At 42.1% G+C, this 19,215-nt stretch overlaps 1 protein-coding gene across 1 annotated transcript in view; it reads left to right on the forward strand.

Moving 5' to 3' along the window:
- The first annotated feature begins 5,942 nt into the window (after positions 1-5,942).
- LOC137383822 (signal peptide, CUB and EGF-like domain-containing protein 3) overlaps positions 5,943-19,215 on the forward strand; it is a 424,809-nt gene continuing 411,536 nt past the window's right edge. Inside the window, exon 1 of the mRNA XM_068057091.1 lies at positions 5,943-6,218. Coding sequence (XP_067913192.1) covers positions 6,119-6,218 — 100 coding nt within the window. The 5' untranslated portion in view covers positions 5,943-6,118. The remainder of the gene's footprint in view (positions 6,219-19,215) is intronic.

The following is a 19,215-nucleotide window of genomic DNA, read 5'->3' on the forward strand; positions in this document are numbered from 1 at the left end:
AGGACCAATATTAGAAGCAATTACTCTGACAGAATACAGGTGAAACCAGGGTTGGTTTGGTTTTCACGGTATTGTGCACACTGCTAATGTTCATTCCAGGGACTTGATGCTAATCAGTATTCATTTCTCTTAAAGGAGCTTCTAACCATTTTTGGGAGCGTTTCAGCCATGTTCAGACTACATCAATCGCACTCTTAAACATCCTTTTGTTTGCCACTGGGGAAGTTTTTATTCTGCAATAGGTCCACTGTGGCACCAATTTTAATGTGTGATAGTGATTATTTAATTGTTATTTTAGTATTTCCTGAAATTCCAGTAAAAATAAACAATTTGTAGCTATCAACATGGTGACTTTAAAAAATATTATTGTTAAGATTATTATAATATATATATAATATTATTGTCAATGCTGGAAGGCTGCAATTCTTGCCCTGAGGGGATGATGGATCTATTACATACGAACATACGAATTAGGAGCAGGAGTAGGCCACCCGGCCCTTCGAGCCTGCTCCGCTATACAATAAGCTCATGGCTGAACTGATTACTCCACATTTCCACCTACCCCAATAACCTTCCACCCCCTTGCTTATCAAGAATCTATCTACCTCTGCCTTAAAAATATTCAGACTCTGCTTCCACTGCCTTTTGAGGAAGAGAATTCCAAAGGCTCACAACCCTCTGAGAAATTTTTTTTTCCTCATCTCTGCCTTAAATGGGCAACCCCTTATTTTTAAACAGTGACCCATAGTTCTAGATTCTCCGACAAGGGGAAACATCCTTTCCACATCCACCCTGTCAAGACCCCTCAGGATCTTATCAACTTTCAATCAAGTCGCCTCTTACTCTTTTAAATTCCAGTGGATACAAGGCTAGCCTGCCCAAGCTTTTCTTGTACGACAGCCCGCCCATTCCAGGTATTAGTCTAGTAAACCTTCTCTGTACTGCCTCCAATGCATTTACATCCTTCCTTAAATAAGGAGAACAGTACTCCAGATGTGGTCTCACAAATGCCCTGTATAGCTGAAGCATAACCTCCCTACTTTTGTATTCAATTCCCCTTGTGATAAACGATAACATTCTATTAGCTTTCCTAATTACATGCTGTACCTGCATACTAACCTTTTGTGACTCATGCACTAGGACATCCAGATCCCTCTGCATCTCAGAGCTCTGCAATCTCTCATCATTTAGATAATATGCTTCTTTTTTAGTCTTCCTGCCAAAGTGGACAATTTCCCACATTATACTCCATTTTCCAGGTCTTTGCCCACTCACTTAACCTATCTATATCCTTTTGTAGCCCCCTTATGTCCTCTTCAAAAGTTACTTTCCTATCTATCTTTATGTCATCAGCAAATTTAGCAACCATACCTTCGATCCCTTCATCTAAGTCATTTATATAAATTGTAAACAATTGAGGCCCCAGCACAGACCCTTGTGGCACACCACTCGTTACATCTTGCCAACCAGAAAATGACCCATTTATGTCTACTCTCTGTTTCCTGTTAGCTAGCCAATCTTCTATCCAGGCCAATATGTTACCCCCTACACCATGAGCATCAAACAGTTACCAATTGCATAATTTTGCATTCCTGCATGTACAAATGGAATAATGCGGAATTCCATGCAGCTAGTTTAACAAATGCTATTGAATGGTTATTTAAGGGTTAAGCTAATGTATCTGATTCAGTTTCAAAGGGATATGCCAACTTAAGACAACAGAGTACTGATTATAAACTAGCCACAGGCCACTGCAAGTATAAAGACTGATAACCATCAGCACTAGTCACCATACTGAATCATCTCTGACTACTGACAACATACTGCAGTTTCTGTAAAACCCTATACCACTTTCAGGTGCAACAGATGCCAATAGGGTGGCATCAGCTCCTGCTGGGACGTGCCCCTTATCACCAGCATTATCAAAGACTCAAATATCACAAGCTTGCGTGATTTGGACAGCTATTTGCTAAGTTCTGCCTTTTTAAAGTCAGGTAAACATGAAACCCAAGACTGGAGGTAAAAGAATTTGCGGGGGTGAGAATTTGGAGTGCATTGTCCAGAAAGCTTGTTTTACTCAAGAGTTCAATCCAGATTTTCTCTAGATTAAAATTTACAGGATCAAATTCTGGATGTTAGAGTCCTGCTGAAATGTCCGAATCAATTAAGCATTATAGCAGAAGGTTAAAGATCCAATATACCTGTTGAGGGTGATGTGGCTCTTGTAATAATATTTAGCTCCTGTATTAGTGCTGTAACAAATTCTATGAGAATATCTGCCTCCTGTGATAGAGCTTTACTGCTGTAACAAACCTGATAACATTGACATTCTATTACAGGAGATAGGCAGCACTGTAACAAAGCTCACAGGGATATCTAGCTACTGTAATAGAATATTACTGCTGCAATGAACCTTGTAACGGTACCTAGCTCCTGTAATGACTCAGCACTGTTATCATAGCTCCTGTAACAGTCCATTACAATTGTAAACATCTAGCTCCTGTAACATTAACTGCCATTTGAACCTATCTCTCTAAAGCTGCAATTATACAAAGAGATCACACTGAACTTGAATCAGTATATTATGAAACTGAATGAATGCATTTCAGAGTATTTATATATATGCTATTAACCTGAATAGGTTCATGTGTCAAGAATGTTTTAAAAGACTATTCCTGTATTTATATTACTGTATCCATGTGTGAGATAAATGTATTAAATTACCAGCCCTACCCTTCTCTGCTGAATTCCTGCTCTCGATCCTGTCACTGTGAAGAAGGCAAGCACATCCCCATAAGAAGAGAAAGAGAACAGGCGGGAAAGTCGTCTTCAGGCTACTGTCAAACACTTTCAAATAGCAAGTTCTGAAATTAGTGGATTCTTTAGCAGAGGTTACATTCCTCCCCCACAGCTGCTGTTGGTGAGGGGCCTGCAGAGACCAAGGGGACAAAGAAATAGATTAAAAACTAGGGGGTGGGGGCGGGTTACCCTTTAATTACTATCCCTGTGCATAAAGCTGTATTAAATTACCAACAAATCGCCATTCATTAGCACTAAATTGTCAACTCATTCAGACAGGCTATGATGATGGTTAATGAGGGAAGATGAAAATTGACACTGGTGTTATAAACGAGTGCTCTTCTGAGGTCAAGGCTAAGACAGATTTTAGGGACTGGAGTACAGGAAGCTTCACTCTATATCTGGTCCTTAATGTACTGACGTGGGGGTGACTGATGCCGACACTGGTAACATAAAGGAGAAAAATTATTGTTTACACTGTCCTTCCCTTAGGTTGCTAAACACAAAAATGGCCAATCCTCTCTAAAATAGTTCACCAGTCTGATAGGTGCACTGAGTATTTCTTTGCTGCAGCAAATCACTTGAACTTTGCAGTGGGCCTACACATCAGCATGCATACAATACTCTTGATTTGCAACTGACTTCAGTTGGAGCATCTAGAAGTGAGACCTTTACTCTCCATGAAGGTCTTGATAAATAAACCACATGCTATAACTGGTGTACATACACTCCACATTTTCTAGAAACTTCTATCTGTAGTGCAAATTCAGTTTCATTGTGTGATGCTTCTCCTGGAATAATCAATAGATTATTTGTCGATTGTGCTGTCTGATCCTCAGCTAACCAGTATATTTGGGAATATCTGGATCAATGGATTTGTGGTTGATGATGTGCAGCCCTGCCTCAAAGGGATCCTTTCTTGCTCTGTAGCATATGGTCTCTAACTGATCGATCAGTAACGCATTGATTAAGAAAGCTAGGATCCGATCTTTTCTCTCCAACATTTAACACAATAAAGCAAAAGAATGTGCTGTAGACGCAGAAGCTGTGCAACATCCTCTCTGATGGATATCATTTGGTAATATTAACCATTTTCAGCAGTGCAGAAGCTGTGGTCCACCATTACAAGATCAACCTGCGAGGTAATAGTTTTGGAAAGACTTTTTAAATGCCAAATAATTTTATGATATTTTAATTCATCAAATTATCATTTCTATTGTGGCTAATATAGATTTATTTTCAAAAGATATTTAGTTTAGTAACACCAGGCTGGAGATTTCCCTCTGTCAAGTTTGCCAAACTCAAAACTCTGATAGGGAAAATTGTGATTGATGTTGGGTCACCCCAATAAAAAAACAGAATTAATATTTTTTTCCTTTATCTCTCCTGCTCTGAACTTCACTTGCCTCTCATCTCATTCAATTTGATCCATAGCCTCTCCTGATTTTGTTTTGTTTACTGTTTCCTTGCCTGAGAAGTCACTTTTTATATGTGAGCATGGACAGTGAGTAGCTGAGGGTTATTTCACCTTGGCGGACATCCCTGCTGAGCCTGATGTATCCTTACCCCCACATACACTTCCCCACAAACACACATAAACAAGCACACACACATACAGACGTGCACATCCACGCACACACAAATAATCACTGTAGGAGGTCCTTTGATTACTCTGATTTATCATAATGCACATCTGTAGCTCAGCTCATCCAAAATTTGTCATAAAATATATTGGAGCAGGGACTTGATGTTATAAATTTCCTGTCCCAACATAACAGAATTTTCCCTTAATTACAACAGCCTCTAAAAATAGAAACTTCAATTCTTTTAGGCTTTTACTTTCCAGTCAAATATTAATATGCTGCTTAACAGCAGTAACAGACATTAATGCAATGGTAAGTGACAGGAAGGCAATATGTGTGTGTGTTTTAAATTATAAGTGAGTGTAAATAATTCTTTCCAGAAGCATTTCATAATCTTGAGGAAAAAAAACACGTCCCCTTTTCTTCAAAGTTGTCCATTGTTTTGATCAGCTGAAGAGTAATAAAAATGAAGCCTGAGTGGGAGTGACTGGTTACCCTGCCCACCTAGACAGGAATAATGTAATGAATAACCCATACAGGAATTGTGTGGCTCTGCTTGTCCCTTTGCAATGAGTCCCTATTTCCCAACTCCTCCCCTGTCTGAAGGGATTCACTGTCACGGTGACTTTACCCCTCCGTGGGCTTGACATTTTACAAGTTTAGACCGACAAGGGAGGGAGGGGTGGTGAGAAAAAAAAATCATAGCGTTGCTTTCAGATTTAGATTTGAGGGAACAAGACAAACTGGTGCTGACGAATGTGGGAATCAGGTGGCGGGAATTTGCATGGAGTTAACTGTCCCCGGTGTGAATCGCCTGCACGCCGCGCACCCAGTATAATCGGACTTATTGAAATACTCTTCCCCTTCAATACATGGGCAGGTCGCCGCTCACTAATTGGAGACAGTCCCTCCGCAGGCTGACCTCATTTGAACTTTAAAAGAAATTGTGAGTTCATTCGTAGCTCTGTTTAGATCTGAGTTTTGAACTGCTTGGTCGCTAGTTCAAGTTCCCAGTTGTGTCTAATTGTAATAATGTGTTTTTTTGTTAAAAACATTGAACTTGTACTGTTGGTGCTCCAATCCAAATCTGTTTTTATCACTAATCTATGCATTAAAATCAAATTATGTGTTGCTATTTCACTTGCTTCTGACTGGAAGAAGCTGAAGGTCTATTCAGGCTTTGCTGGATTTGTGCATTTTCTAATGGCCAGGCGACATGATCCTGTCCTTATCGATCCATTGATTGCACATGGTCCTGTCCTGACCTCCTGATCCCAGAGAAGCCGTTTCCATGGAGACTGGAAGTCCTCCTCCAGCCCTTTTTTTCTCTCTGGCAGGAATTTCTTAGGGGCAGCAGCTGATTGTAAATTCCTGCATTGCGTGTGTTTCCCTCCTCCCCCTTTTTGAATTCACTGTAAGATTCAGACACTCACCCTTTCCATCTCTGATTCTCCTCTCTCTCTCTGTCTTATGTGTCTCCCCCCCCCCCCCCTCCCCCCTCCTCCCCTCCCCTCTCCTCCCCTACCCCCCCTCCCTCCCTCCCTCCAGACCTTGCGTTAAAGCAATGAGCAGGACAGAGCAGATCCTTCTGATCCCACAGAGGGCGATCTGACTGACGTGGGAGGCTCCGACCGAGGTTCTTTTCAGCTCCATCAGGACCTTCAAGAGGAGAGAGAGAGGGAAGGAGGAAAAAAAAACCCCGCGTCTCATCCCTTCTCAGAAAGACTCATCTGAAAATGCAGAGCAGAATGGGGGCTGCCCGTCTGTCCGGCTGCTACTGTTTGCTGCTCATTCTCTTTAACGCACTTAGCACCGCGGGAAGCAAGGCTAGCCAAGGTAAGGAAATCTTAAGAAGCTCTCCTCTCTCTCGCCCCACCACCCACCCACCCTCTTCACTTTAAATATATTTTTTCCCCTTCTATAAATCTGTTCAGCCTTGAGTTTCAGATGCTGCTCTGATAGGACAGAGAGGGGTCTGATTGTGCAAGGGATTCTTCTGTGTATATGTGTGAGACAGGGCATGTGTTTAAATAAGGTCAACAATTCTACTGACGGGGAGAGGAAAGAAAAGGCAAACTGGGCAGGATAACATTTTTGTAATTTGGGTCCAATTGAAAGACAATTTGGGAGTAACTTTTAAATGTTTAAGTAACCTGGATTAATAATGCCTCATTTATATACCTGGAAAAAGGCTGACAATCTTTGAAGTATTTTAATTATGGTCTCTATTCTCTGTCCTTATAAAAGCACTATCCTTCAAACATGACATCTTCTTTCTCACTCCAGTTTCATATAAGTTTGCCATCCAAGTATATTTTAGGAAGTTAAAGAGGCAACATCACAGATCTTTCTGGGTCCGCCAAACAATGAAACATGAATTATTTAGTGAATTTTTAATGCACTCTGGCCTTTGATAATTGTAGTATACTTTGAGCAAACTGGTTACCCACAATAACTACAAAAGTAGATGTAAGAATCAGAGCGATGTATAGGATATTTGTGTAGAGTGTCATATGTTCTTTTGGTTTTGAGTGAATTCAGTATTTAGTATTCTTCCCACATTTAGATCAGACCAGAGGGATGCCAATTAATTGCTTTATAATCAACTCATTGTCTTGCAAACTGTAAATCAGTAGAAAATTAAATAATCAGTTAGCTTGTCATGGATCCAGCCAGCACAGACATGGTACAATACTTACGAATACACTCTCAAATCTGGCTTTTCAGATCCTGTTTTACTTGTGTCTGCTGACATTATAACAATAGCAAAACAAACATTGCAATGTGTTTTTAGTCTTTAGTTTATTAGCTGGCCGATTGACATATGTATTTGCTGAAAAATGTAATCTGAACAAGCTGAGACTTATTCAGCATGATGTTGACACATTACTGTGCAAAGTGCTGAGTGAACATTTAACCAAGAATTTGCACCACTTTGAGCACAGTTTAACGTAGCTGAATATACGGTTGTTACATTAGTTTGAGTGGGTTTGATAGCTGTGCTGTGACTAGCCAACAAAGCATTGTTAAGAGCTGTGGTACGTTAAGTGAGAGCAGCCCGTGAGATGCTTTTAGTTGTTTGAATAATTTCTAATAGGTGGATGGTAAAGTAATGAGAAGCTGCGTGAATTTCAGTTAACTTTTTCTTCTGTTCTATTCTGAAGACAGTGGTTATGGTAGCAATCTGGTGCCTCGCCCAAGCTGCCATTCTTCACATATACACTTAGACATTACATGTCAGCAACCATTTGATTGTGAGGGGGGCATCATAGCCCAATCCAATCCTATCCTCACCCAACATTTACAAATCTGAAGCTTCCAACAGGAGTCATTGAGCAGTGACTAGGAAGAGGCACCCTGGCTGATTTCCCTCTTTCCTTAACTCAGAAGCACTGAGGCCAATTCTGACGCTCCCATTACTGCCTTGCCTGGATAAGCTAAACAGGCACAGACCGGGGATCAAACTTGGACTTTCCTGGTCTGTATGGATCAGTACCACACTGGGGTGTGTCTTCTACGGAATTGTCATGAAGAGCTAATTTGCTTTTTCTAACCATATGGCATACTGTTTTTAATTATTTGATTTTGCCGCATGATGAAGCATCCTTATGGGTATACGTGTGTCTTCTCATTCCTTATGACCTAAATATTCAGTTAATTAACACACAAGTTTGGTGGAGGCAGTCCTCTGTGGGACCAGTGGAAACTCTCTTCAAAGAGAATTAAATAAATTTAGATCAGCACTGTTCAAATTCTGACGTGACTTGTAATGTGAGAGTGGGGCTTTAACTGCTTGCTGTTTCTTGATTTTTAAGAGTGGAATAAATAAAGTACTAAAAGAAACATAGAGTGGTACAGCAACTCAAGAATTACGTCTCTTGGATTTTTAAAAAATAACTGTTTGATTGTTTTCTGAGCATTTTACAACAAATGTTGGCGATTCACTCCAGCAAACTGATCTTGTAGCCTGTTTTGGAATATTACCCAGTTCAACCTTGAGCGCTGACGTTCTTGGTGCAGAACAAAAGATGTTTCCCATTATATACGCTCTGCATGTGTAAGCGAGACACCTCTCATTAAATGAGTGGGTTGTAGGTCATCCACACTTACTTAATAAATGGGGGGGGGGGGGGGGTGATGTGGTTTGTAGGATTCTGTCAGTGCAATGAGTGTACTGGCTGCTTGAAGTTAGTTGTTAATTTCTAACACTCACCGCAGCCCATAACTATGATGCAGGAAATATCTTGAGTGCTTAGCGGTAAAGGGTTTCAAATCGTCATGTTTGACAAATTGTCACCACTTGTTAATGAGTATTTTCTGCAAGAAATGATAGTGCAATTTCTCAGCTGTACAGTCAGTCCCCTTTTCTACGGTTTGATGAATAGCAGTGAAGAATTCCAGTGTCTGGCCTCTGTATTTTTCGTAATATTGATTGTAAACATATGAAGCAAATGTGTTTTAATGTACAATATGAAGCTGTGGAGTTTTAGGCATGGTTTATTAACCATTTGCATTATCTGAGCTTAACAAGAGTCTGCATGCAGTCTATTTAATGTCTGACAGTTTCTCCCTGGCTCTCTCAAAGGCAGAGGTTCATGAAGGGACTTGGTTCCATGGGTGACAACATTGTGGTACCTCATCTAAGTGGCCAATCTTTCATTTGTGAACCGAGACTGAAGTATGTTGCCAGGCTATTGGCTATGGGGTGGGGGAGCCGGCGGGGGCTGGTGCATATGGAATGGGGTTGGTGAGAGTGGTGGTTGCGTATTATAACTGAGTAAACATCCAGTGTTTATGGATACAACGGTTACTGGATAATGATCCGAAACAGAAACCCTGGATGATTTTACTGCCCACCCCTTCCTCTTTTACAAGCTCAGAGGTGCCAACAATGGCCATGATGTCCCTAGTGCTTCCCTCTGAGATCAGCAAACTCAGTGCTCATAGGGGATTGAAGCTGGGGCTTGCATGATTCTGAGCTGGTGGGGCATTCATTACTTAGAATTTCTGATATTTTATATAGAAACGACAAACAGCAAAGATTATCTAAACAAAAATAAATGTAGTGCTACTTCACACAAGCGATATGCAATGGCAGCTTTCTATCGCAATAGCATGTTATATCATAGTGCCTCTGGTTGTCGGTGCTTTGTGAATCACCCTGTTTATATTACAGGGACGATTCAGCAACAGTTAGAATAACTGCAGCCATGTAGTTTTGAAGGCACGATTTCTAACCTTGTTCATGAGTAGTGCTACCTTATTTACTGCACCATCGGCCTTGGCAGCTAAATATCCCAGCGCACTAAAGCCCTTCTGCTGAAATCTTGTGTGTAATGTTCTGATCTGGCCTTGTACTGTGTGCCACCCAATTTATTAAAATTGTTAATTCAGTTTATGGACTGTTATCCTGTGATAAAGTAATATAAGCCTGGAGTTATTGCTGTTTGTTGCTGCACCACTCACTGGCTGCTGGCAAAAGGTGATTGCACCTGGACTGGAATGGAACTGCCCACTGTAAGCTCCACATGTATATATTAAAGGCTCCACTTGGCTCATATGGACCATAAACACCAGCATAGACCTGGTGGGTTGAATGTCCTGTTTTTGAACTATATAATTTTATATAAAGAAAATTTGTATATAAAATAACTGGTTGGAGAGTGTTTTAAATACTGCTGGGTGGTGAGTGTTACTGATATACCTGAGTCTGTTATTATGCTTTTCAATCAATAGCACTCTTGAGTGTGTACAAAAGCACTTCCAGCTCTTGTAGGTCCTTGCCTATTTAGGGTTGGATTTTACAGCCCCCCAGACGGCGGGGGTCATGGTGGGGGGGGGGGGGGGGAGGCTGGAAAATGCCTCCGCCGCTTGGCGACAGGTCCAAAATTAAAATATGTTAATTTAGTTAAATAAATGAATTTATTACTTACTCGCTCCCGCCGTCCGTTCCGGTGCCATATTGGTGCCAGTGGCCGGCACTGCTATGCCTTTGGATCTCTGTCCGGTGATCTAAGGTGGAACGCTGGTGGGGAGAGGGGAGACGGTAAGTTTCTCAGTGTGGGGAGTGGGGTAAAGCTAATTTCATTGGTCTAGCGGATGGTAGGAAGGGCTAAAGTTTAAAGTTGATGAACTTGAGGGGGAGGGGGGCGCGGGGAAGGTCGGGAGCACCAGGTAAGTATTTTGGGGGGGGAGAGGGCAGGTTATTATTTCCATGATTATTGGGAGGTGTTGGAAGAGGGCCAGGATAAATTTATTTCATTTTTTAAAAGCACTGTATCTTTAAAAAGGGCATTGGCGACTGCGCAATGCCGCTTGTCGCCATTGTCAGGCACGGATCGCCCTCCCCCTCCACGCCATTTGGGGAGGGGGGGGTGCGGTCCGCCCCGGCCATTTAAATGAGCCGCCGTGTTTAATATCACAGCGGCTCCGCTCGGCCTGTGCGTGTGGGCCGCCATTGTTTACAGCCACCGCTGATCACGGTGGCAGCAACATAAATTTCAGCCCATAGAGTCTGTAGGTGGGGGGCCTGGTGAGCTGAGAAAATTAGGAAATGATAGAAGTGGCTCAGGCAAATCGATTAATGTGGCTAAAGTACGTTTTTGATCAGCTGAAAACATTAAGTATAATGTAATATATTTATGATTTGATTAGGGGGCAATAATCCTCCTAAAGGAGAGATTTGTGATGAATCACAATATAGGGGAAAAATTAGTTAATTAAGGATCACAGATGGGGATTGACAAAGAAACTTCTTATTTTCTTCCTTCAAAGGGATAGTCAAGTGATGTCCAGTTTTTCTTTTTTGTTACCTCTGTTTCCAAGAGTGGAAGTGCCATTATTCAAAGCCGCAGTAAATCCCATTGTGCACTAACACGCACTCAAATTAGTGCTACTAAAGCAAAAGTTCCTCTAAAATGATGCACAGTAGGGCACAAATGGCAGGTTAAGGGGCATCTTCTACAATGTTCAGGAGATTTTTAATAAGGCTGAAATCCTGAAACAGCTGGTTTCCAAAACTCAGCTCATAGTTTACTGTGGGGTAAGTTTTTCTCTGGATTTCTGCATTGCAATTATTTTATTTTTGTGTGAGTTCAATGATTTTAGAACTTTTGGGGAAAGCTGTTCCAAGATTTCAGCCTGCCTGAAATCTCTCCAGTATGGCAACAAGGCTTGTTTAGATCAGAGCGCTGGAATTTGAAATATTCTTCAAGCTTAAAAGTTTTTTTCTCTCTTTCCCCCCCCCCCCCCCTTTTGGTTCCTCTGAGGGCCCTTTCTTGGTCCTCCTGTGTCACGCACCCTGGCTGCGTTATGTGCAACGGGTTCCCAGCTAAAGTAGTTAATACTCTGTTGATTAATGCCTTTTGACAAGAAGATCTGGGTGAATATCTGGATAGGAATGGGATTGAGAGTTTTAAAGATAAATCACAGATAGAGATAATTGAGTTGTTTGTGGAACATGATGGCTTCTGAGCTGTTGGGACTATGGGAAATATCATGGCAAAGGGAGGCAAATGATCACAGATGAATAATGTTGTGCTGGGTTATGCTGGGAAGTTTCACTCAGTTGACCTTTTGTGCACAGTTGTCCTTGCCCCCTTCCCAATCTTTCCTCAGGGGATTAAAAAGGTTGCATTGATGACTTGCTAAAGTAAAACAAAATCAACAAAAATAAACCTGCAAATGCTGGAAATCTGCAACAAGAACAGAAATGTACAGCCAGTCAGTCAGCACCTGCAGAGAGGGAAAGACAAGTCAATGTATCAGGTAAAACCCTTCTTCAAAACTGAAGAAGCAAATTCTTGATCAAGCAACCTGTACAGGGTCAGCAAGCTGGGACCAGGGTGTGAATCACTGAATGGTCTTTTCTTCTGTGTTTTCACATGTGCGAGAGGTTCTTTCCTTGTGTGATGTACTTTGGCTTTGTCCTTAGTTCTATATAATGACACAGTTGAGATCAGTCCGTGGAGACTTGGATTGTGAGTTTGGATCTTTCCATTCCGGAACATTTTACTTCACTTCATTCCAGCTTTGTTTCCATTGTTACTTTGCCTATTGTCTAACCTGGGTATCATGGGTGAAGCACATAAGAGACAGTTATTTCATTTATGTCAACCAGACTATACTGGGTGTTTGACTTTGTCCAAAGCTTGGAGCACCATTGCACACAGGTGCGTACTGAATCTGACTATCTTGTGTAGTTCAATTGCAGTGAAATTATGAAAAACAAAACTTGGGTGTAATATAAAGCGCTGATAATTTTCTCTTGATTACGGTTTGGTTATCTAGTGATCAGTTAATATTAAAAAAAATACAGTGTAATTTTGCTGAGAATTTTTGTGCATTTTCATAAAGTGAAAAATTAAAAATGAGTTTCAGTATTTTAGAAGAGATGATGCTCACTAAAATGATGTAACTGGTTGCATGATGTTTGAAAACTGAACAACTCTATACTTCCTTCCTTAGAGTAATCTAAAATTATTCTGAACTTTATCTGCCATTATATGACCCCTCCAGATTCCAGTGCTCAAACATCTTAAAAGGTAGATGTAATTTCCTCTCTACTTGAGTGATCCGGGACAGCCATGTGTATCAGCACACATCCTCTACTCCTTCAACTCTTCTGTCCGCTGTACCCATTAGTAGCTGATTCCTCCATCTCTTTGCCAAATGGGACTCTACACCATTTAGCTTTGCCAGTCTTCTCACTTCTTTCAAAATCTCTTAAAAATCCATCTCTTCAATGTGCATTCAGTGCCCCTTTTAATATCTCCCAGCTCAGCTCAGTGTCCTGAGGTGCATTGCTAACTATGGGGTGCTATACATTTGTAAGTTGTTGTTTCCTTGTCCTACGATCTCCATTTTTGGCTGTCTGTCCTGGCTGCAGCTAGAGGATTGGGCATTTAAGCCTCGTCTGGGGGATTGGGGTTCAGGCCTCTACCATTGCTGCTCTTGAATTCTCTTGCCATCTCCCTGATGGATAAGTACATTGCATGCCATGGTTCTGAGTCATACAGATCACAAAGGTTTGATTCTTGGCTTGTGTTAAGGTATTAATCTCAATGGTGGCCTGAGCATTCCTGCACTGGGGCTGAGGTTAGGCAGAGAATCAACCGGCTTCTTTTTTTCTAATTGCTACAGAGTGACCTGCTACAACTACAGAACATTTATTAGCTGGTTAGATTTGCAGTTTGTCATAATTCTTAACACTTGAATTTTTTGGTTTGAATCCAACTACTCTGAGCACTCTCCATGTCCCCGTGTGTCCTCGAACCAGTGAGACCCAGCCTGAGCATGTACTGAACTTCCAACTGATGTTTATGCATTGGAGTTTATTTTTAAAGCAATGCTCTTATGAAAGTCCTAGAAAATGTGTTGCATTGTGTTCAGTGATTGATTGTAACATGGAATTCTTTTGGTTCTTCTGATGAGATATTATGGGGTGTACTGATCAGAAAATTCTGATGGATTTGAGAATTGTTTTAAAAAGTATGGTAATACATTGCAATAGCATAGAATTTATGTTGAAAATGATAAAGGATTTTAATAGAGTAGCTAGGAAGAAACTGTTTCCACTGGCAGGAGGGCCAATAACCAGAGGATACAGTTTGAATATAATTGGCAAAAAAAACGGAGGGCAGATGATGAGAATTTTTTTTAATGATGTAAGTTGTTATGATCTGGAATGTACTGCCTGAAAGGGTGGTGGAAGTAGATTCAATAATAACGTTCAAAAGACAATTGGATATACACTTGAAAAGGATAAATTTGCAGGGCTGTGAGGGAAGAGCAGGGGACTGGGTCTAATTGGATAGCTCTTTCAAAGAGCCAGCACATATAGAATGGATAATCCAGTTAGTTCCATTCTCCCATTTTATTCCTGCTGTGCAAGTTTATTTCCTCCAAGTGCCCATCCAATTTCCTTTTGAAATCACTGATCATCTCCCTTGTAGGCAGCAAGTTCCAGGTCATTACCAGTTGTTGCCTAAAAAGGTTCTTCCTGGCATCCCCCCTGCATCTCTTGCCCAAAACCTTAAATCTGTGTCCCCTAATACTTGTACCATCAGCTATCTAAACCAGTCATAATCTTGTACGCCACTATCAAATCTCCCCTCAGCCTCCTTTGCTCCAAGCAGAACAACCCCATCTTCTCCAGCCTAAACTTGTAGCTAAAATCCCTCATCCCTGAAACCATTCTGTAAACCTCCTCAGCACCCTGTCAAGGACTCACACATCCTAAAGTGCTTTATTCTATGAATTCCATGAAATTTGCCTTTTTTAAATACTGCAATTTTTTTCATGTGTTTACAATTTCGAAATTGCATTTTTGCATTGATCGTGGTTTATGAAGGAGATAGAGAGAAGCGCATTCTGACTATTTTGTCTTTTTAAGTTGTGAGAGAACATGAGATTCTAAAATTCTATGGGATAAATGTTTTTCTTCCCTTCCTGGATGGTGATCTGGTGCAGTGCATTGTCGGCCCTTTAGAGAAGCCACCAGCGACTCTTTGCCCTTTAGAGAAGCCGCCAGCAGCTCTTTGCTCTTTACAGAAGCTACCAGCGACTCTTCGCCCTTTAACAAAACCGCCAGTGACTCTCCGCCCTTTAGAGAAACCGCCAATGACTCTTCGCCCTTTAGAGAAACCGCCAATGACTCTTCGCCCTTTAATGAAGCTGCCAGTGACTCTCCGCCCTTTAATGAAGCCGCCAGTGACTCTCCGCCCTTTAGAGAAACCGCCAACGACTCTTTGCCCTTTAACGAAACCGCCAACGACTCTCCGCCCTTTAGAGAAACCGCCAGCAACTCTCAGTCCTTTGGAGAAGCCGCTAGCGACTCTCCACCCTTTAGAGAAACTGCCAATGACTCTTCGCCCTTTAATGAAGCCGCCAGCAACTCTCCGCCCTTTAGAGAAACCGCCAATGACTCTTCGCCCTTTAATGAAGCCGCCAGTGACTCTCCGCCCTTTAGAGAAACCGCCAACGACTCTTCGCCCTTTAACGAAACCGCCAACGACTCTCCACCCTTTAGAGAAACCGCCAGCAACTCTTCGCCCTTTAACGAAGCCACCAGCGACTCTCCACCCTTTGGAGAAGCCGCCAGCAACTCTCCGCCCTTTAGAGAAACCGCCAACGACTCTTCGCCCTTTAACAAAACTGCCAGCGACTCTCCACCCTTTAGAGAAACCGCCAGCGACTCTTCGCCCTTTGGAGAAGCCGCCAGCGACTCTTCGCCCTTTGGAGAAGCCGCCAGCGACTCTTCGCCCTTTGGAGAAGCCGCCAGCGACTCTCCGCCCTTTGGAGAAGCCGCCAGCGACTCTCCGCCCTTTGGAGAAGCCGCCAGCGACTCTCCGCCCTTTGGAGAAGCCGCCAGCGACTCTCCGCCCTTTAACGAAGCCACCAGCGACTCTCCGCCCTTTGGAGAAGCCGCCAGAGACTCTCCACTCTTTAGCGAAGCCGCCAGCAACTCTCCGTCCTTTGGAGAAGCCGCCAGTGACTCTCCGTCCTTTGGAGAAGCCGCCAGTGACTCTCCACTCTTTAGCGAAGTCGCCAGCGACTCTCCGCCCTTTGGAGAAGCTGCCAGCGACTCTTTGCCCTTTGGAGAAGCTGCCAGCGACTCTTTGCCCTTTGGAGAAGCTGCCAGTGACTCTTTGCCCTTTGGAGAAGCTGCCAGTGACTCTCCGCCCTTTAGCAAAGCCGCCAGCGACTCTCCGCCCTTTGGAGAAGCCGCCAGTGACTGACTGTTCACCCTTTACAGAAGCTTTCCGATTTTTGTTCCTCTGAAATCCACTCTGCCAGATTATTGCTACAGTGATAAAAAAAAAATCTACCCCAACATATTTTCCTAGTGTTGTTTCTTAATGATGTTGTTTGATGACTACTGCTGGTAGTAATATTTTCTACTCCCTCCCTTCCTCCTGAAAAGATTATAGAATGATCCTGGTTACAGCATAGCAGAGGCATTTTGGCCCATTGAGTCTATTTTGCTCTCTGCAAAATCTATTTAGCTTGTCCCACTATGCTGTCCTTGGCATTCTGCAACATAACCACTCGCTGAATAGAAAAGCTGTTCCTCGTGTCATCATTGACTCTCTTCCAATCACTTTAAATCTGTGTTCTCTGGTTCGCGACCCTTATCCCAATGGGAACAGGTTTTCTCTAGACCGCTCATGATTTTGAACACCTCTATCAAATCTTCTCTCAACCTCTCTTCTCTAAGGAGAACAACCCCAGCTTCTTCAATCTATCCAGCTAACTGAAGTCCCTCATCCTAAGAACTATCTCGTAAACCTTTTCTGCATCCTCCCTAAGGCCCTCACACCCTTCCTAAAGTGCGGTACCCAGAATTGGACAGGATGATCCAGTTGAGGCCGAACCAGTGTTTTATAAAGATTCATCATAATTTTGAAATTGTGCCCTCTACACCCAAATCTAAGTCATTAACATATATTAAGAAAAGCAGTGGTCCTAGTACTGAACCCTGGGGTACCCCACTGTATACCTTCCAACAGTCCAAGAAACAGCCATTCACCACTACTCTGTTTTCTTTCACTCAGCCAACTTCATATCCATATTACCACCGTGCCCTTTAATCCATGGGCTTCAATTTTGCTGGCAAGCCTAACTTGTGGCATTTTATCAAATGCCTTTTAGAAGTCCATATAAACCCTGTTACAACCAGCTAAGAAAGGTGTCTTGGGGTCCCTTTTAGTCTTCACCTGGTCTTATTGTAACAGGGTTTAATTTTTAAGCGCACTGTGTTTTGAGCTCCCCCTTGTTGAATCCTTGTTCACTGTTGTCCAATTATAAGGCAAAGAAATGAGCACAAACAGGCTTCCTCAGGTTTAAAGAAGAAAAGTGAAATTTATTAGAACTTAAACTCTAATTCGGTTAACGCCTATGGATACGTGCTGCGCCCCATGCTAGCAAGCATATGTGATACGCACATGCAAATAGAGACAGAAAAGAGCAGAGGAAAATTGAGAGGTTTGAGGCAATACCTGAAGAGTTTCTTGTAACTGTGCTTCGAGCTCACTGTAGTCCTTTTGTAGGTAGTCTTGCTTTTCACTGGGCCCCGGTATTCTTCTTAAACCCTGTTCAATGTAGGAGACTTTTCTCTCTTGGGGTTCATGTGTCTTCAATGGGTCTTCAGTTCCGTGAGAAAGAGATGGGAACAGACAGGAGAGAGGTCTTTTCAGTCCAGGAGCAAACAGCTTTCTCAGTTCAAATTTTCTGTGGTAAGTTCAAATTCAAAAAACTCCAACAGTCAGTTCGTCATGTGACTAAACTGGTCTGACCACGCCTGTTTGTGTATTCGGCCATCTTAGCAGTTAACCTGGAATGCTAGCCTCTCCACCTTCAATGTCTGGTAATCAAAAGTCCATTGTGGATTAAATTGGAGCAGAGAGTGGCCCCTTTGTCCGTTCCAAGTAGTGTCTGTTACTATGCAAATGTCTTTCCAGTCAGGGGCTTGGCAACCCTTGTAATAGGTCGCCTTTTCTTCCCAGCAGCAATTTTAAGTTTTAATGTTCATGTGGCAAAATAATGTGTGCCTCATTCTTGGCAGGTGGGGGCCTGCATGATAACCACATCAACCATATTGCCCTTATCATCCCTCTCTGTTACCTCATCAAAAAACTCAATCAACTCAAACAGGATTTGCTTTTAAAATTGATTTGTTGTTGGGATGTGGATCACAGCCATAGTATTCACCTTAGCTGTGTTTTCAATGTTGCACCTGTATCTCTAGCTAAAAGCTACCATCACACAGACAAGGGATTAAACTGGGACTTCCCTGGTCAGCTATTCACTGCATAATTTTGGTGGGTGTGTGAGGGTCCAGTTTTTGTACCTCATTATGTACATGCTATCCTGGTTTCAGTGATTGTCTTGTAATGGTGGTGCTGGGTGCAAACGATGCAGCCATTCCTTAATGCAGTAATGCATCAATCGCTGCAGAAATATAGCTCGACATATGAATGACAACTGTAATATGTAGTCTTTGTTATATTTCCCAGTGCCTATGTTGAGATAACTCTAGTTAGACTGCAGTGCCGACTGCTCCATAAGTTTTGAAACTGTGTCCTAGGATTCATAAGAAAAACCCAAGTGGTCCATGAAGACATCGGATTTAATTTACCAGTAGATTATTTCTGTTGCTGTATACTTTTTGGATATTTTCTTCAATTATATCATTGTTTTCCTTCCGTACACATTCAAAGTCATTGCCTTTAACGTTTGGGATGTTGAGGCAACTTTTCCACTCTCAGCGTTCAGCTACATAGTGAGAAGAAAACTAAAGAGTCAGGAATTTTTTGCTGTGAGATTTAGGTAGTAATTTAGTATCGAGGTTTTGCTGACATTCACAAACTACTCAAGCTTTCCTTTTGCGGTTTGTGTTGTCATCAGAATTGTTCAGTTAAATGACTCCCTTGTAGCTCCTTGCCAACCATCTATTATGCTGCACTGATAATTCTGGTGCAGAGGTTCCCTATGTTCTACTCCTCCACTGTGGTTCCAGTAATGGTAACTGAAGGCTCAGTTCTAGGGTTTTTCATGGACTTTCCAGTAAATGATCCATAATTTTAGCTGAGAAAATAGTTGTATCAGATTTGTAATTGTGGGAAAAGAATGTCAAGTTTAGCTGTCTGTGATACAACCACTGGTAACTCTGCTACAAAATGCAATCCATCAGCGTAAGGTGGCATTTGACTCCTTTGAGAAGTGCATGTCTACAGTTTGTATTTCACATTTCATATTGTATTTTATTTATGATTTCCGTGTAAATTTTACTCTGTATGTAGATGCATACATGAGCGGACATATTGCAGGAAAT

This window comes from Heterodontus francisci, chromosome 25 (assembly GCF_036365525.1).
Source record: "Heterodontus francisci isolate sHetFra1 chromosome 25, sHetFra1.hap1, whole genome shotgun sequence".
NCBI lineage: Eukaryota > Metazoa > Chordata > Chondrichthyes > Heterodontiformes > Heterodontidae > Heterodontus > Heterodontus francisci.